Source organism: Polypterus senegalus, chromosome 16 (genome assembly GCF_016835505.1).
Source record: "Polypterus senegalus isolate Bchr_013 chromosome 16, ASM1683550v1, whole genome shotgun sequence".
In the NCBI taxonomy this organism is placed as follows: Eukaryota; Metazoa; Chordata; class Cladistia; order Polypteriformes; family Polypteridae; genus Polypterus; species Polypterus senegalus.
In genome coordinates this window covers 101,309,882-101,330,630 of record NC_053169.1, presented here as the reverse complement: position 1 = coordinate 101,330,630, position 20,749 = coordinate 101,309,882, and the positions used below count along the sequence as shown (strand labels likewise).

Genomic DNA, 20,749 nt, shown 5'->3' with positions numbered 1-20,749 from the left:
TCAGAAAATCGAGAGTCCACCTTATGAGAAGGATTTAGGAGTCTTGGTGGACTCAACACTGCCACACAGTGCCCAGAAGCCATTAAGAAGGCCAACAGAATGTCAGGTTATATAGTGCCTTGATGTGTGGAATACAAGCCACAGGAGATCCTGCTCAAGTCTTTATAACACACTGGCGAGGCCTCATGTGGAGTCCTTGGTGATGTTTTGGGCCCACCAGACATAGCAGCACTAGAGAAGGTCTAGAGAAGAGCGACTTGGCTGATTCAGGGCTACAGGGGATGAGTTATGAGGAAAGATGAAAAGAGCTGAGCCTTTACAGTTTAAACAAAAGAAGATTAAGAGGAGACCTCAGTGAAGTGTTTACAATTATGAAGGGAATTAGTCCAGTGGATCGAGACGGTGACTTTAAAATGAGTTCATCAAGAACACGAGGACATAGTTGGAAACTTGTTAAGGGTAAATTTTGCACAAACATCAGGAAGTTTTTCTTTACACAAAGAACGATAAACACTTGGAATAAGCGACCAAGTAGTGTGGTAGACAGTAAGACGTTAGGGACTTTCAAAACTCGACTTGATGTTTTTTGGAAGAAATAAGTGGGTAGGACTGGTGGGCTTTGTTGGGCTGAATGGCCTGTTCTTGTCTCGAGTGTTCTCATGTTCTTACTAATCAGGTTAAGAAGAGGAGTTGAAGACTTTGCCATAACAATCAAAATGGACCCAGCATGTGCTTCTCTGTTTCACAGTCCTTCATGATATTTTTTTTTTACTTTTTTCAACATTATTTTGGTGGGTTGTTTTGTTATGGGCGCTGCCATTTTTCGTCTGTGTTTGCATGTTGCCGTTGCTATGCCTGTTGCCAGTCATGTGACACAGGTGTCTCTGGCTCAAGTCAGTTTTCTTTTTATCCCTTTACTGTTCTTTGTTTTTTCCTTTATGATTTTTTAAAAATATTTTTGTCTTTCTCCTTTTGGTAGTTCATTCTCCTTTAAGAAGTTTTCTGTGTATTTATGTACAGTGATCCCTCGCTATATCACGCTTCAACTTTCACAGCTTCACTCTATTGCAATTTTTTTCTCATACACGCTTACGTCACTACGCATGCGCTTTCTGAGAACTTTTATCTAAGCCCTACGATGGCTCCTAAACTGCTTTTTCTAAGCCTTCTGACAATAAAACTAAGCGCCAGAGGAAGATGCTTACTATCCAGGAGAAGGTGAAACTCTTGTATATGATTAAAGATGGCAATACCCTACAAAAGCCTCCTCACGCATAGGAAAAGACAGCGCCAGCAACTGCCTATCAAGATGTTCTTCAGCCGCACACCCAGACACCCACTGCCTACTCCTAGTACTTCTTCACTGAAGACAACAACGCACCTGCTGAAGATACTGCACCACCTGAAGACTCTCCTACTGAGGTCGTGCCTTCATAGGTTAGTGGTTGTGTGTAAGAACTGTGTGTGTCTGTGTGCAATTAAATGTACAGTACAATATTCTACTATATAAAAGCGTTCGGGATTGTCCTTCCGTCCCATGAGTGCAAAGCGTAGCGGTATTCTGCTTATCACAGACTTACTACTTGTGGCTTGAGGTACGAAGTGACGCGATGTGAGGTGAGTTCTGGTGCTCTCATCGTTCCCTTGTTTTTGTGCCCGATGCGCTGGAAAAATAGACAAAATGATGTCTCTGGAAATAATTAATGTTGATGGAGTACAAATGCCTCACCGCGTAGTAAATATCAGGGGAGATGGTGCTTGCTTATTCTCATCTATAGCTTATTTAGTGCATGAAACTCCATCTTTAGCGGTACAGATTCGGGCTGAAATTGTACGACTCTATACAGGCACTTGAGGGGATAGAAAAAAACATAGTTTTTCGGGAGATGTTATGAATGGGCACTTTGATGTTCTCATTCCCTACACTTACATGCCTGATGTACACATGGAGCGCACAAAAATTGAGGATAAAAGTTGGTCGCCTTAAAAGGCTAGTGCGCCTAGTAATATGATATTTTTAACGTCTAATATGTCTTATTTTCTCTTATTTTGTCTAATATATTGGGTAATACGAGTGTAATGGTGACTAAAGGGTGTTGTTTCATGTTAATAATGTTAAAAAACGTATTTAGAAGGTCGTAAACAGGTTTTCTATACTCTAACTGCGAAAATATTCGATTTATAAATAAAGAATCCTACTTCACAAAAATTCATTTATTACGGTAGAGTCTGGAACGGATTAACTGTAATAAACGATGGTTCACTGTATATGTATTATGATTGCCACAGAGGACAGAAGGGCGTCCTGGCTGGACAACAGCAAGACCTCGGGACTAAATGGAAGGTGCCAGCGAATGGACAAGCAGAAGCTGGAGGCCAGGAGCAGTCCCACAGCACCAAGATTCATTAGGTGGTCCACTGGAGGTGTTCCAGTATGAACACCTGCAGGGGTTCATGAGACCAGGAGTCTGGAAGTTCAGCCCTGTCAAGTCCCTGGGTGCCACAAGGGGGTGCTGTCATTTAGGACAAACCTGGTTTTCAAATAACCAGGAAGTACTCGCCCAAAAGTCATGCCAGGTTGCCAGAAGCTGTTCTGGGTCCGGGATAAATGGACTCAGGAAGTCAGGAGGCAGCGGACGACACTCAACTAGAGGCAGAAGGAGAGGAAACAGTTTCTTTATTGGTATGAGTATTAGCTGTGTTTCACTTTCCTTTATGGTATATAGTGCTTGTTGGACTAAGAAAATCTAGTATTTGAATCTGTAACTGTGTTGGACATTATTAGATTTGGGCTTCGGGGGGCTCAGTGGTGCCCCTTACTGGTTACCGTATGTATTTATGCGCTTCCATTCAGTTGAAACTTACTGTGTATCTTATGTTTCTTATCTTTCATATTTTGAGGCTAAGGGGGTGGGACCCCCTAACTCTAAAGCTGTGGTTGACTCTTCTGGAATGTTTGTTTGGCTGCATTTGGAATTTAGTTTTGCTGTGTACTACTACTGGTCACTTCACCTACACAGGCTCCAATTCTCCATAAAGCGACGTTGTCTCCAGGAGAATAATGTAAAACAAGAAGGCTGTCAAAACCAGGAAGTCAGGACCAAGAGTGAAAGTAAGACAAAAATCAAAGACAAAAGTAGAGAGAAATGTCCAGAGAGAACCAGGAGTGAATTGTGCTTTAAAGTGGGTGAAAACGATTAGTCAGCTCACTGACCGTCACATTTCTAAACCAATCCAATGCCGCAGGAAGGCGGAGCTCAAAGCAGGGGTGGTGATTAGAGAGCGGTAATCTGGTCCAACAGACAGCATTCTGAAAGGTCTCTTAAAAAGACCCCGAATTAAACATATAAATGCGTGTCACGTGTGCAGAGAGCACATGACACGTTTTAAAAACAAACATAACCTGATGCAAGGGAAAAACCGTTTCTGTACATCAGGTTACACATCGGCATTCGACGGCATCAGTGGATGATTGTTAAACGTGAGCGATGCGTTGTCACAGGTGCTGTTTGTGCTTCTAAATTACGATGATGGTGTAGGAGTCGATGTAAGCATGAAAGAGTTGGCAGAGATATTCATAACAATATGAACTACAAAATATGCGTTTGAAGTAAATGGCGTCTCACACTCCGACAAGAAGACTGTCATTAACAGAGTGGATAACGAAGAGCCACAGGAGACGCAGATTTCAGTGCTCAATACACCCAGATCGACAAATCTGCCAAACAACACCAGCAGATGCACAGAGGGGGCTGCACGATGTCGTGAAGGTGGTTGTCCACCTTCTACCTGCACGTCTAAACGAATAACTGACTGTCTAAGTGGAAATGCAAACACAGAATCACCGCAGAGTTTCAACACGTCGCTAATCCACAAACCTCAAAGCTTCGCCAAACTCATTCTGCTGTTGTTATGTCAAATAGTGAAGTGATACTTTAAATGGCAGAAAGGTATTTTAGCCGACAGAGGCACTTCTCAAATGTGTGGAGCTGTGGTGGTCTACGTGTCTGTCTGTCTGTCTGTCTCTCTCCACGGTCACCACACTCGTTTTTAAACTTCGGTGACCTTGTGCTACTGAGCTTCTGAACGGATGACAGTAATTTTAGCTTTTTATTTCCTCTCAGCGTCAAGTCTTTAGTTCCCATTTTTTTGCTCTCTCCTTGAAACCCCAATGATGGTTTAAAATGCACGGACTGGATGAATTGGGGGGGGGAAATGGGGGCTTGTGGTTGAACCCCTTCGCCGCGCAGGATTTCGCCACTCTTCACTAGACACATTTGAACAGGTGGTCCCCCAGCTGCATTTTCACCTTTGAGAATCATGTCTGCCCCCCGACCCAGCGAGACCACCACCTTACTGCCTAGCACTTCCACCTCCACAGTTTTCAACTTGTATTCCATCTATAATTCTCCAACCTCCACACATTAAGCAGAGCACGTACCTTTCGGATTCGGGATCCGCTTTGTTCATGTCAAAGGGTGACACCTTCATCTCACTGATTCTGATCATTTCCGTGTTCTCGTTTACCAAGATGGAGTAATAAATGTAGAATTTGCCATTGTATTTGTACTTGGGGTGGAAGGCAAGTCCCAGAAATCCCCGCTCATCTCCTATCCACTGCGTGGTGTACACTATCCCACTCAGATCCAGAAATGGCTCCTCCAAGCGACTGCCGTCAGGCAGATACACCCAAACAAAGCCGAGCTGCTCCGCCACAAACATGCGATGGGTGTCATCGGCGGCGTGCAGCATCAGCACCGGGTTCCTCAGGCCGTTGGCCACTTCCACCAGGCACAGTTGAATGCAGCCCTTGGAGTCCTCCACCACCGAGCCCAGGTTACGCGTCAAGTCCCTGTTCGCAAGAACGTTAGGGAAGCAATAGTCCTGATCGGGAAGATCTAAACGTCGGCAGAACTCCAGCCTACTCTTCTCACAGGACTCCTGAAGGAGCTGGTCATCCGTCAAGAGGGACACAACTGAGTGGCATTTGACATGGAACTCGGAGCAGTAGTTGAAGCACAGACCTGGGAGATTTCTCAGTGGAGTGTAAGGGTCTTCGGCATCAAACAGGTGGGCTGCATAGGGGGAGCACTCCTGAAAGACAAACAAAAGCAGACCTCTTATTCATTCTCATGTCTCATTCCGATGACTTGGCACCACAGATGTTTGTTTGGTTTTTTTTCCCCTTACTGGTCTAGTATTGAATATTTATTTTGAAACATCTTCAATGCCATTTTTGTTTGTAACGGGGGTCACTGTTTTTTCCCTGCCCGTTGCTAGGTAGCTTTGGAGGTTGCCAGGGGGTGGAATCACGGAGGTGACGAGGCCAACATTAATCACGCAAGGGGTTAAAGGGTCGGCCATCCTTCCTCGTCCAAGTTTACGGTTTGGTGTGCGAATGTTTGCCTCGTTAATTCTGTCTTTTTGTATTTACTGCTTTTGACCCCTGCTCTAAGGTTTTTGATTTACATCCTGGTGCTTTTGTTTTTTTGACTTTCGCTACTCTTTATTTAAATTTAAATTTAAAAAGATATTGTCACACACGTGCGAGTGGGAGGCAGCTGAAGGGCTTATATAATCGTAACTACTTATCCGACCAGGGGGCGGAGGGGTGCACTGACTCTCTTTCTCAATTCCCTACAATTCCCTACAGATCGGAAGCCAGAGGAAGACACTTCTGGTCCTGGGCCTGAGGGCGACATCACTTCCAGTCCCTGCCCTTAGGGTGACATCACTTCCAGTCCCCGCCCCAAGGGCAACATCACTTCCGGTCCCTGCCCCGAGGGCAACATCACTTCCGGTCCCCGCCCAGAGGGTTACATCACTTCCCGTCCCCGCCCCAAGGACGACATGACTTCCGGTCCCCGCCCTGAGGGTGACATCACATCCAGTCCCCGCCCCGAGGGCGACATTACATTCGGTGAACTCTCCATAAAAGCCGCTCCACTTCCTCTGATCATCAGTTCTATCTTGTACTCTGTAGTGTAAACTACCCTGTGCTATTCTGACAAACTACCTTTTTGCAGCCTGGACTACAATATATGGGTGGCTGCCCCAAACCTTCTTGTGATGTCTGGACTCGTTTATTGTGACAATATTTATTTCTCCAAAGCACCTCTCCACAATCACCTTGCCAGAAATCAGCCACAATTCCACAGTAAATACACAATTCTTCCTCCTCATGTCCTCCGCTGAGAGTTGCCCACCACCTCCCAACTCTGACTCCAATGTGAGGCAGCAGACTCCCTTTAAGTCGGACTGTTGGGATTGTTTCCGGTGTCATCCCGTGTCTGGAAGGAAGCACTTCTGGGCCACAGAAAAAGTAGGGAAGTCCTCTACTGACAGCACCCACTATCGATATGACAGGGCTGTACTTCCAGACTAAAAACTCCCAAGCACCCCTGCGGGTGTTCCTACTGGGCTACCATATGAGGACTACTGACAGCTAGTGAAAGGGGGATGAAACATCACCCGCTGCTCAACTTTTATCAGTCCTTCCATTAAACCATACTGGCAAATGTAATTCCACCCTCCACTGGCCAATTCACTTGCGTCATCGCGCTGTCCTCCTGTCCAAGTAATGAATCATCACCCGACCCAGCCAGGATGCCTGTTCGCCTCCTAAAGCGTGTATTTTGAAGATACAGTGGCCGATTTGGCATTCATTTTCCCGGTTTTCAAATACTTTGTTTTGTTAGTATTGATTGTCAGTTTGTAAAATTTTGTCAATTTCAAGAATTCTACTAAGATGTCATTCACAAGTATAATGTCTGATAAATGTTTCTGAAGCTTGCTTCACGTGTTTAGTTAAAACAGGCAGGCACCTTTGAGTTTGCAGGTATTACACAGGTTTGAATTATTGTGTATTTTCTGTGTAATATTTAGTTTCTACATGTCGATGTGTCTGCTGTGTTTTATAAGTGGGTCCTTAGGAGGCGGGGCCACCTGCCTATCGCCATCAAGGGGCCACCGTTAGCCCCGTAAAGGCTGAGGTAACAAGTAGTCCGCTGTACTTCACTGAACGTACGTACATTACGAGTTTCTTTGGTGATATTAAGGAGCTTTCTTGGGAACTTACTGGACTTTTGTAGACCTTCCGCTCTGTTTCTGACTTCACTTTCTGGGTTTGTGTTTTAGGGGACTTGTTTATTTTGGATTGCTTTTGTTATTTCCAGCAACACTCTGGACTCATAGGCTTACTTCTTGGTTTCAAAGGTTCTTATTTACTGAAATCCTCATTTTGCATTGTAGTAACGGGAGACAAATCTTGGAAAATATGTATTCTTGACCTTTGAAATACACATTTATGGATTACTGTATTTACACGTATACTACGCTCACATTTTTTCACGAAAATTTGCATTAGAAAATCAGGTGCGCATCATACACGGGGAAATGTAATTTTACTTCTTCTTCTGCTTAGGCTCGCTCACTCGCGCTCTCTCTCTCTCGCTTGCTTTTTCACGCACTCTCGTGCTCTCGCGCTCTCTCTCGATCGCGCTTTCTCTCTCTGTAAACGCTTCCTATACAATCATAACACGTGTCGTACACAGGGCAAAACGATTTTCGCGATTTTCTTTGTAAAAATTGGGCTGCACGTCTTACACGAGGGCGCATGGTACACAAGTAAATACGGTATTTGTGCTACAACTTTGTACATTTTGGGCCTCATGTTGTCCAAACTATGGACACCACCATTTTGGCATTACTGTATTGTTGTTACGATCAAAGTCGAGGTACTAAGGATGAGGCCTCTAGCGGATTACGGAGAATGTTAACACGTTACTCAAGGCAGCAAGCTTTGTCTGAACAGCTTCTGTACTCTTTCTTGTTTGTCTTTTTTTTTTGTTTCCACCGTTCTGGCAACAACCCTTTAGCTACCTCTTCAACTTCTGTTTTCACGATTGCTTTTGGTTTTTAACAAAAGAGTGGCTTGATTTTCCAGTTTTTGACTGGTCTTCCCATTAAAATACCGATAGAGAAATACTGATAGAGAACTAAACGCACAAGTATTGAGAGAAGTGTATAGGGTGAGCGAAACGAGTGGAACGTAAAGACCTTTAGAGGAAGATAGATGGGAATTCAAGCGCTGTAAGTAAATGATTAAAATGAAGAAGTGAGAGAGAGTGAATGAGTGAATGAATGAATGAAAGGCTTGCAATGGTGTTTGTAGTAAGAAAGAAAGAGATAGATAGATAGATAGATAGATAGATAGATAGATAGATAGATAGATAGATAGATAGATAGATAGATAGATAGATAGATAGCATAGTAGATAGATAGATAGATAGATAGATAGATAGATAGATAGATAGATAGATAGATAGATAGCATAGTTGGCAGGATTAGATAGATAGATAGATAGATAGATAGATAGATAGATAGATAGATAGATAGATAGATAGATAGCGTAGTTGGCAGGATTCAATAGATAGATAGATAGATAGATAGATAGATAGATAGATAGATAGATAGATAGATAGATAGATAGCATAGTTGGCACGATAAGATAATAAGCGATTCAATAACAAAAGCTTTCATAATAAGAAGGATGGAGGTCTGGGAGTTATGAGGTAACATTTCAAGTAAGTAAATCGCTTACAAGTGTATTTATAATAAGAGAGATGAAAATCTTTGGATTAGCAGACGTTTGAAGGACTAAGTGGCTGAAACACCTTTCTATTAAGATATGTGAGAGCTATAAGTAAATGTTTAAAATGAAGAAGTGAACAAATGAATGAATGACTTACAAGAGGGCTGGTAGACAGAGAGATGGATGTTTGGAAATTGCAGGCCAGCAGGGTCAAGACTTTAACTAAGTGATTAAAATGGAGAAGGCCTTTACAGTAAGAAGAGTTTGAAGGACTACATGAATGAGTAGCAAAAGGGTTTCTCTTAAAGCCGATGGCAGTACAACTCGTGGCTCCACAGGTGTGCTGCAGATTACGAGCAGTTCTTCGGTTACCAATTCGTTTCTTTGTGGTTTACAAACAGTAAGGAGCAGACGCTTTGTCACTCAGCCAAGTGGCAGCCTGTGCTCGGACTGCGACCGTCTATCAGTAACGCCGTCACAAATTGCAGGGTCTTTAGCACAAGAAGCCCTTGGGATGTCTAATTATAAAGATCTCCAGGTGTTGCTGTCATGTCAATGATTCAGTTTAAGATGAGCTGAAGATGAGCAGATATTCTTTGATCTGAGGCTTACAGACTTTAAAGAGCAACACTCATCTAAAGCCGGGGCGACTCTGAGAGGCACCATAATTAGAGTGCCAGGGCCGCGTACGTCTCTGATGACACATTGTTTGGACGTTTCCTTAGTAGGGCTCTCATTTGGCGTTTCTTGAACTCTCAGGGAACTGCCCTGCCTCCCTTCCTGTTCACCCTCTAAACAACACACGTCCAGAACAAAACCCATACTTGCCATCTTCAGACACCTTCAGATGATTCGCCCATCACAGGAGGCATTAATGATGGAGATGAGTTTAAGTACAGGAAGGTTGTGAAGGCCAGGACAACAACCTGCAGCTCAACATCAGCAAAAGAGAAGAGCTGGTGATGGACCTGACACCATCCGTGCATGGGGATGTGGAAGTGGTGCAGAATTACAGGTACCTGGGGGATCCATAAAAACAACAAACTGGACTGGTCTGACAAAACAGTGATGCTGGACAAGGAGGGTCTAGCAGACTGGACTTGCTAAGGAGACTCTGGGGTTTTAATGTGTGCAGTAGGCTGCTGGAAATGTTCTACAAGTCCATAGTAGCCAGTGGGGTGGTCTATATTGTAGCCTCCAGGGAAAGCACAGCTTGAGTTCAAAAAACATACAAGGCCTTAACAAACTTATCAGGAGGGCCTGCGCCATCATAGTGCCAACCAAGGACACACTGGAAGCTGTTGTAGAAAAGTGGATGGGGGCAGAATTGGATGCCATCATGATAAGTCCCCTTCATCCCCTCCAGGATGTGCCCTCTCTCTCAGAACACTTTGAGCCGCAGGTTCATTCAAACACAGTGTGCTCAGAAGTGCCTCTGGGGGTCTTTATTGCCCACTGTTATCGGCCATTTCAGTGTTTCCTCCCAGAACATTCGTTGAGTTTATTTTGAAATACCATTTTCACATACCTGAACGATAATCATTTATTTATTTATTTACTTATTTATCAGTCCATCCGTCCATGTATTCATTTATTTATTTGTTACTTTTAATTATTCATTTATTTTGTTTCATATCATTTGATTGATTGATTAGCTATTATTTGTCCTTGTTATTATGTTTCATATATATATATATATATATATATATATATATATATATATATATGATTAGAGGGTCTGAGCACGTGTGTCAAGGCTTTATATTTTGGATAAATCTGCAAAAATGTCTAAATGCCTCTTATCACTTTATGATTCTGGGATGCTGAGTGTTGCTTGATGAGGGAAAAAATTAATTGAAAGGATTTTAGCACAAGACTGCAACATAAAATGTGTAAGCAGTGAAGGGCTCAGAGCCCATGTGTGTATATATATATATATATATATATATATATATATATATATATATATATATACAGTATATGTGCACATGTATATATGTTCATATATGCATATATCATAGTATACATATGTATATATAGTGCATATATATGTATAGTATGCATGTAGTGAATATATATAATGCATATATTTGTATAATGTACTTATAATGTATAGATATGTATATATAGTGTATAGATGAATATATGTGGTGGCGGGGTGGCACGGTGGCACAGTGGGTAGCGCTGCTGCCTCACAGTTAGGAGACTCAGGTTCGCTTCCCAGGTTCTCCCCGTGTCTGGGTGGCTTTCCTCCGGGTTTCCTCCCAAAGTCTAAATACATGAAGGTTAGGTGCACTGGTGATTCTAAATTGTCCCTAGTGTGTGTGTGTGCGCCCTGTGGTGGGCTTCCCGGGGTTTGTTTCCTGCCATGCGCTTTGTGTTGGCAGGGATTGGCTCCAGCAGACCCCTGTGACCCTATAGTTAGGATATAGCGGGTAGGATAATGGATGGATGGATGTATATATGTACATATAGTGTTTATATAGTATATAGACATGTAAATATAGTGCATATATATGTACAGTGTACGTGTAATGTTTATATAGTGTATGGATGATATATATATATTGTATCTATAAATGTGTGTGTGTGTATATATATATATATATATATATATATATATATATATATATATAAATTCATATATTTGTATAGTGTACATATAATGTTATGTTATATATATAGTTCACATTTTGGAATTGTGTCTAGTGTTAAATACTATCATCTAAATAAAATGCAAAATAAAAATTTGTTCAAATCGGCGCTTGAAAATATCAAATGAAATTAAACGCCTATAAATTTTCTGTCAAACCTCCTGCTGCTAAAGCACAAGAACGTATGAATTACGCCTCGTCGCACTTCTCATTAAAGGCATTCGTTTCGTGGTTGGTTATTGTTGAGTTTTCGGACGACTCTGTTAATTTCATTCTAAATAGCCTTCTTGACACGTTAACTGCATGCCATGTAATCTCATTCACGTGACCTTAAAGAAAACAAACAAACAAACAAACAAACAGACATTCCAAGTTTGTCCTGTAACATTAAATGCCATTGTCCGGTTCGGACGACGTGCGACGGGGAGTACAAACGCCTTGAGCGTTCGGGACAGAACGGTTTAGACGCGCGCACGCACACACAATGGACCCGGTTGGCCAAAGCCGCACTCTCACCTGGCAGAGGATGTCCTTGACGAAGCCCCCGCACAGATCGTGCCCCTCCAGACCGATGACGTCCATGATATTCCAGTAGCTCTCGGCGATCCCGTTGTCTTGCTTCTGATCACAGCAGCCAAACTTTTCATACTCGGTGCAGAACTCCAAATGGTACGGGGGTTTAAAGGGCGGTCGGAAGTCCAGACACTGAGGATGCCCCGCTGCCCCTGCCACCATTAATAGGAGCAGAGCCGAGGAGAGCAGGCAGGCTGGCTTGACGTGCGGCTTGAGTGTCCCCGCTGAGGAGCGCGGAGGTCTGACCCGAGGACCACTGAGGTCTCCAGTCCTCGTCATCTCGGCTTTATAACGCCGCTACAATTCGCTGTTTGCCTTCTTCTCAATGGGGTTTTTGTGGGCTGGCTGAGGACGTGAGCTTTCATTGGTATTTCACACGTCATTGAAGGAGCGAGGACCCTTCAGAACCTGCTTGATTTGCACGACCTCCTAAGAAAAAAAAACGTCTTTTTTCTTTTATAATATTTGCTTATTTCTCCTGAACTCGGAGAAATTAAAAATTAAAAAATAAATGTATAAAAAAAAACTTTTCAAACACCAAACTAGCAGTGCATATGGGCGTACAGTGCGCTCTGGACACATTAGCAATGCGCTATAAATAATAATAATAACAAATTAGCATAATGCAACACCCTTCATTCATCCAATCCGGCATCGATGAGGTCCGCACCCTATCCCGCCGGCACTGGTGACGAGTCCACGCACTGCGACCAGGGGGACAACTCGACATTGCCTATTAATTTATCCAGCAGGTTTTTGGGGTTGGCATGGGCGTTCAGAGAAGGGGAGAACATGCACGCACAACCACAGCATTTGTACTCAAAGTAGCAGCGCTACCCACTGTGCCGCCCGCTACGACCGTGTGGGTGATGGTGTTGCTTACCAGGCCCAAATAACAAAATACCAGCAGGTACCCAGTGACCCTTATAAATAAAAATGAAAAAGATTAATTATTCGACATTGGTCAATTTTATCGATCAGTTTTTATCATACCACATCCATTTTATTATATTTTATCCTTTTTATGCCCTTCTGCATCACTATGCGCTGGCAAGGACTTGTTGTGGTGCATACATTTTACATGTGTACTATATTAACCTCTGTTATATGGTGCCTTTCACATCTTTGTCTTTTTTTATATAGCGTCCTTAATTTCTCTCCGTTTGTCTACATCGTGCCTTTCCGATCTATCAACTATATAGTGTCTTTCATTTCTGTCTATCTACATATCAGACTATTATGTAGTGCCTTTCACATATGTCTGTCTGTCTCATTAATCGTGCCTTACACGTCTATTTATCAACTATATTGTATCTTTTATCTACCTCTTATATAATACCTTTCTCATTTATCATATTTTTCCTTATCTCTCACTCATATCAATCCCTATATATATCTATTTTTCAACTATATAGTGTCTTTCATTTTTGTCTATCTAAGTGGTGCCTTTCACAATTACCTGTGCACGTATCTTTTATTGTGACGACTATATAGCACCTTTCATGCCTATTATATTTGGTCTTCTCTCTCTCATATCGGTCCCTTTATGTCTATCAACTATATAGTGTCTTTCATTTCTATCTATCTTATAGTGACTTATCTAGCTATACTGTATCTCTCTCTTCTACATCGTGCCTCTTACATTTACTGTGTGTGTTAACTATACAGTGTCTTTCATTTCTATCTCTATATCTCTCTATATCTCATATTGTGCCTTTAACATCTCTCTACTCTTTTTTCATGTCTATTTATGTTATATAGTGCCTTTCACCTCTCTCTCTCTCACTCTTTCATAAACTACCTTCAGTTATCTAACTATTACAAACCTGACACAAGCCTAACAGTAGATATATTACTGGTTGGGTTTCTTCATTTTTTAAGTTTTGTTTTTCTCAAACTGGATTTCAGCTTGAGCGGCATGGTGGCGCAGTGGGTAGCGCTGCTGCCTCGCAGTTAGGAGACCCGGGTTCACTTCTGCGTGGGTTTTCTCCTACAGTCCAAAGACAGGCAGGTTAGGTGCATTGGCGATTCTAAATTGTCCCTAGTGTGTGCTTGGTGTGTGTGGGTGTGTGTGCCCTGGTGCCCTGCGGTGGGCTGACACCCTGCCCAGGGTTTGCTTCCTGCCTTGTGCCCTGGAATTGGCTCTGGCAGATCCCTATGTCCCTGTAGTTAGGATATAGTGGGTTGGTTGGATGGATGGATGGATGGATGGATTTCAGCTTCACCACAAGTTGTAAAGAGTGACACTCAGGCCGCACACACCAAAAATAAGAAAACAGCGCCTGTGAAGAAAGAAGCTTCTGCACCTGTAGGTCACAAAATGCCTTCCTGATCTCGGCGACCATGCAGGGTTAAGTTTCGGTGGTCACAATGCGGCTTGGAAAGGGTCGCTGACCCCAAGAATCCTCCCTGCGGCCACTGGATCTGGTAGGCGGAGTGGGAGCACAAGCGTAAATCGCTCGACTTGTGGTAGCGTTTATTTCTGAGTGAAGTGCCGACAAGGTAAAAGACATGGAAGTAATTACTTCAGGGTGAGTACCAAACAGATAGTCGTGGAATAAATAGAAAAGAAAAGAAAATGAAACACGCGGAGCCCAGCCAGATTTGTTCATGGATTCGGTTTTAATTTCTTATGTCTTCCTGATTGAGGGTTCAGGTATTAAGCCCTGGACCAGAAATGAACCGATAGCCGTAATTTAACTAAAGCTCTAAAGATTTCAAATATTTTTTTTAAATTAAATAAATAATAGTTTCCAATTAGCGCTATTATACAGCAGGAACATGAAATCTCAGACGGATTGTTTTATTGATTGATATATAATGTAATGAATTGAAGGATTCAGAATAATAATACTCATAATACTAATGGTGAAGATGAGGAGACCATCAGCCACACAGCATCCAGATGCCATGTACTGACCCCAAAGGTGCACAACAAGGTCAGCATGTACCAGCATTGGGCACTGCATCATTATACGTACACCAGACATGGTGGTCATCATGGGGGACGAGACTATTCCCACAGACCGTACCATCACTGCCAATAGGCCAGACATCGTGTTCCATGACAAGAAGAACAAGTCGTGCGTCCTCATCGATGTGGCGATCCCAGGTGAACAAGGGAGCAGAGAAGATCATCGAGACTAAAGATCTGGAGATCAAAGTCTGTGGAACAAGAGGACAAATCTGGGAACCATCAAGACCGGGTGCCAAGAAGAGCTGGACAAACCCAAAGGTCGAGAAGATGGCACTCCAGCTAGTCCTCAGCTGGACAACAAGCTGAATTCAAAGCCGGAGAGGTCTGGGTGACCTCTGGTGGACACCCCAGCATACCGCCAAGCGATCAGAGGAGGGATTATTAATACTACTACTAATAATAATACTAGTAAAAATAAATGATGTTCTTTATTACTAGCTATGTTACCTTTCGAGACAACGAACAGAATACATTTAAAAATATTTGCTACCTCGTGCCTCACGTCAGCGCCTTTCCTCGGTATCCTCGCATGTCTGGCCTGCGCAGACAGACAGGCATTCTGTTTTATTTCAACAGATTAAAAGCCACCCAAGCAATGAGGCCTTTAATGACCTCTTGGTCACGGCCATCAGCAGTGTGTCTGTCTGCGGAGAGAGCGTCAACCTCGTCATTGAGAAGTTTACTTACCTCGGCAGTGACATTCATGTGTCATGTGACTCTTCCTATGAAGTGAGTAGTCGGATTCGGAGAGCATGGGGGGGTCATGAGGTCATGGAAAAGGGTGTGTGGCGTTCCTGATATCTGCAAAAGGACGAAGGTCCAAGTCTTTAGAGTCCTGGTGCTTCATGTTTGTGAGACATGGACGCTATCCAGTGACCTGAGACGAAGACTGGACTCTTTCATATGTGGCTCTTCAGAGAGTCCTTGGGTCCCGCTGGTTTGACTTTGTGTTGCTCATGGAGTCCCGAATGAGGCACATGACCTGCAGTGTGAGGGAACATCAGTGACGGCACTACGGCCCCAAGGGTGATCCAGTTCACAGGATCCTCTTTGTTGAGGACCAGGCCAATGGGAGGCCTACATAACACCAGGCTGTGGCAGATAGAGGATCATTTTCAGAGGGTGGGACTGGACCATGTGTCTGCCTAGGGGGTTGCCAACCAGGATCCCGAGGTGTTTTGGGTGTGATGGGTGTGACAACTCGCTGTACCAGTGCAGGCTCCCCAACCTGACCCTGACCTAACCAAGCAATGTGGAACTTCTCCTACCCTTGGATTAAGGTATCAGTGTTGGGTGAATCCAATTACCCTATTAATCATCATAATTTGGGGGTTTTAGAAGAAATATTTTGAAACTCCTGCCAATTTTAACAGTCAGACAATAGAGACGTGTGGGTTCTGTTACCTCAGAGGCTATGAAGAAATTCTCGCAGAGTAATCCAATCCTTTGTTCCTTCAAGGCTGTGAATTGTCCATGTGGTACAATCTCGACTCTCTCCTTCCTCGGTGGCACCCTGCAGCCTTATCACTCCATAAGCTCTGGGCTGTTTTCACTACTTTAGTTAAAAAAAGTAAAAAAAAAAAACTCAGGAGACCACATGGCGTTCCCTCTAACAAAAATGCCCACAAGCAAATGACCTTTTAGCTTTCTCCAGGTTTCATCTTTTCAGAAGTCTTTAACAGTCCGAGTGTTTCCTTTACAGAAATAAATGTCTGGAGGTAAAATCTATTTTAGTTGAGTTAGATATGCTGTCTCAATGCACACAAGGCCCAAAAAATACTTGACTACCACATGGGAAAAAATGACCCACCCAACCTGTGACAAGGGCAGACACAGAACTTCATTTCATTTTTACAGTTTTATTTCCAGCGCCCCACCAAACAGGGAAGCGACATGGAGCACAAAAGGCATAAACGATGTGCTTAGACCAGAGTTTCTCAACCTTCAATTATTTGCGACCCGAGTTTTCATAACAGTTTTAATCGCACCCCCCTAACGTTTTTTTGAAACCTTAATAAAATTTATTCCTACTAGCCAACCCGCGCCGTACATTACGCCGCATAATCAGGTCGGTTTTTTAATGATTTTTAAGCACAGGGAGAAAAGTAATATTTGAAAAATCGGTAATGTAATAAATCAGCAAGAAAAGCAACATTGTAACAATGCACGGAATGAACCAACACACAATCGTCGGTGACTGAAAACTGGCAGACCACCCTCGCGCCTTCTCTTGCCAGACGGAGGGATGGGGGGCATGGCGCGGAGTGTAGAACGGGAGGAGAGGAGAAGGACGTCCATTCAGCTCCCTCCGTCATGCTAGTCTGCTGATTTCTTGCTCAGTATGCACTGCCCGCTCATGTGCCCACCTCCAACTCGTCACTCGAGTCGTCGTCTTTACACAGTCCAGATGCACCTGTGACTCATGTAGACTTTTCATTGCTCTGTGCGGTTTTGTCTGCTTTTCTATATATAATCCACCAAGACGCCCGACCACAGTAGTACCGAGGTGGAAGGGGGGTGAGCACAAAGGGTAGGGACGCAACCAGTGGGAGTGTATGAGTCGCATTTAGTGGGAATTCCACGGTTTGCAGCCCATTAATTAGCACAGAAGAAACACAGAAACTCCCCATAACACCCAGACGCATCTGAATGAACCACCAAGAACTGTGAGAGACCCTCCAGATTTACAGGACAGATGGCTGTGACTGGCAGGTGGACCACCCACAAAATGCATGGAACATAACCGAGGCATCTTATTAAATAAAGACCCTGCATTTGCTTTCATATCTAGCCAGGGCTTGGATGGTAAACCCCCCTCGTGTGGGCCTTATTGGAAGTGTTTTGGGACTCCAAATCATAACATCCGCAGTTCAATTCTGTTGCTTTTCATGGTTCATATATTTGAATAGAAGAGATAAATCTTGTCGGAGATGTTTCGTTTCCTAAGGATCTTCCTGATGGTGCCTGGGACCCCATGAAAATCTCCACCGCCGATCAGTTGCCAGAGGTTTGTTAATTTTCAAAATAACCTTCGATTTCACTTTTCTGATATAAATTTTCGGTGGGTTGTAAAGAGTTTTCTCTATTTTGTGGTGAGATTGCTGTAGCACCATCTTGATTTGGGTACTTACCACAAGCATCACCATTTTTTACCATTTCTTATTACTGGTATTGACGACTTCCATTGGTGGTTATATGCTGAGGTACTGCCATGACAAATGACCCCTACCTGAAATGGCGAAGTGCTGTAATCAACATCAAAGCACTCCGATTCACTTTAAAAACACCACACCATTTAGTGTCATTAAGGACAAATGAAGGGAGTTAGCAGGAGAAGTTTGTTTTCTGTGTCCCTTTTGGCTTCGACTTGCGTTTAGTGATTGGGTCTAAGTGTACATTAGAATTGAGATCCCAGTTTTGACCCTCATCTCGTTCCTGGAGCACAACTTCAGCTCCTTGAGTGATTTTCTTGGTTCTCTGATAGCTCCACATGATTCCTGCTCGACTCTTTCGACTCCTCCCATCTACTGGGCATTCCCCTCTCCCGTTTCCTATGGACCCTTTCACTCTCCCAGCTAAGTGTTTATATCAGTTAGTACAATTTCTGAACTTTATTCAAAGTGTTGGATGTTTGGTATTTTCCACTATAAACATTATTTATGAAAAACTTTATATTAGGGAGCCCAGTAGGTGTCAAGCAAAAAAAAGAAAATTTAGACGTGAGCGTCAGTAGGCTTTGGGCCTTAGGAACCAAGTTACACAAACTACTCTAGAACATTTCAGTAATTATTTACCGCTCTGATGTTGATCTTTCTGATCATAAAAGAGGTCATTATGCTAGCAATTGATGAGAAGAATTCATAATGAATTTCAGAATTACGGTATTTGAGGGTTCCTCTGGAGTGTCTCTTTCTCTTGTATGATTTGGCTCAAAAATGAATCAGCACATCGTCATCTCGTAACAGACTTAAGTATCGAGTTTGGTATTTTTCCATCCAGCCGTTTTAGCTCTCGAGAAACTGTGACACATAGACAGACACACACATCCATCATCAAGATATCAAAGTTTTCGGTATCAGGGAACCCTAAAACATCGAGATCTGTCGAAAACCGGAGATCGAAATTCGTGACAAAAAAAAAAAAAAAACTAAATCCATTCAAACAACTGACGTAACTCGTTGGAATGGATTATTTTTGTTTCCCTGACTCTTATTTCAGTAGTTCGGAACCCCATTCCATATTACTTTTTTCCCCCCTTGCAGGTCAGTGAACTGTAAGGTGTGTGTTAAAAGCAATGAACCAGAAGACGAAATAGTTGGAAGACCACCACAGTTGGAGTGGTTCTTTTGAGGAGTCCTGAAACAAGTTTCAAAAGCAGAAGTTACGAGAATGGATTTACGGAAATTTCTCTGAGAAAATGATATTCCAGAGGCAGTGGTGAAAAGTTAAGTTTAAAATCTAGTTGATAGTGAAACTGAACAGTGTAGAATAAGCTAGAACTACTGGCTGGCTATACTTTCAATGTTCCGGTTCTCTATACTGCATACCAGGAAAAATAAAACGCTACTGAAATAAGAAAAAAATAAAAATAAACTGTTCAAATGCTGAGTTATGTATTTCGTTTCAACAGATTTTTTCTTTTTTTTGCTCGACATCTATGGGGCTGCATAACATTTGAAGAGTTTCACATCTCAAAAAAAGTCGCTGATGTTTCCGATAAGAGATCCAGATAGCCGCACATTTGCTGCTCCACTTCGGGATGCATCGAGGTCATTTCATTTCCGAGCTAAGCCAGTTCGGTTATGATGCCCTGTCTCCTATGCAAAGATGAGCAGACAGTTAATGGAGACGTTATTTGTTGAGCCTGTGTCTGTGCAAAATGACAGAGAAAGTAAATCTGAAACTAACACATGAAAGGGACAGTTAAGTGAACTCCAAGTGTCTGCACACTTGAGATACAATCCCACTGAATACAGATACGTAACTAAACCTTAAAAGAGGTGGAGCGGAGGTTAACATGGCAGCTTTGCAGGACCAGAGTCCCAGACTTAATTCATGTATAAATGGTACGTATACCCAAAAATGTTGCGTACGCCCACTTCCACGCTCACGTCGCGATGTATAAAAACTAAAGTTAGCATTAAGCCACGCACGGCAGCACAAACCATTGTGTACGCACATTTCCAATTTTGTCCGTGCGCCACGTTTTAGTGTGAATTCTACGCACTGCATTATACACGAGGCCCAGGTGATGTCAATAGGAAGTTCGCCAATTCTCTCCATCAGTGCATTGTCACCCATGTGTGTCAGAGGGTCACCTTCTGGGTTCATCAGAGGTAAGCCCTGCCACCCAGGGACACCATGGGGCGCGATCGCTGACTCCTCAATCTATTTTGCCAGTCAAGGCTCTGAGCAGATGCCCATTGTGGACAACTGACTCTACCACTTCCAATCCAGTAGCTATAAAGGCAAGGTGGGCCCAGGTGCTTCTGGGAACAAGTTATGAGGTCAATTTAAGCAAAAGGAGACTAAAACTGACTGAAATGTTTAATTATGAAGGGAATCAGACCAGTGGATCAGGATGGTGACTTTAAAATAAGTTCAACAAGAACACAAGGACACCATTGGAAACTTGCTAAGGGTTAAATTTCACGCAAACATTAGGAAGAGGAGCACAGACACATGGAATAAGAGACCAACTGGTTTGGTGGGTGGAGAGTAGGACTTTAGAGACTCTCAAAACTCAACCTGATGTTATTTTGGAGAAATTACGTGGACAGGACTGTCAAGCTTTATTGACCTGAATAGCCTATTTTCATCCAGATTGTTCTAAAAAGATTCTAATTTCGACTCTGGGACACTTGATCGTTTCATCGATCTAGGTTGGGGCTTTCCTGTTGATCTTTTCAGTGCACAATTACTGCATCAGTTTGGGTGGGATCTTACTGAAAA

At 43.0% G+C, this 20,749-nt stretch overlaps 1 protein-coding gene across 1 annotated transcript in view; it reads right to left on the bottom strand.

Moving 5' to 3' along the window:
- The window catches only part of hhipl2 (HHIP-like 2), a 29,113-nt gene extending 12,844 nt beyond the window's left edge, over window positions 1-16,269 (bottom strand). Inside the window, exons 1-3 of the mRNA XM_039738930.1 lie at window positions 16,202-16,269; window positions 11,764-12,249; window positions 4,442-5,094 (exon numbers count right to left, since the gene is read on the bottom strand). Of these exons, the coding sequence (XP_039594864.1) occupies window positions 4,442-5,094; window positions 11,764-12,099 (989 nt within the window). The 5' untranslated portion in view covers window positions 12,100-12,249; window positions 16,202-16,269. The remainder of the gene's footprint in view (window positions 1-4,441; window positions 5,095-11,763; window positions 12,250-16,201) is intronic.
- Between the last annotated feature and the right edge of the window lie 4,480 nt (window positions 16,270-20,749).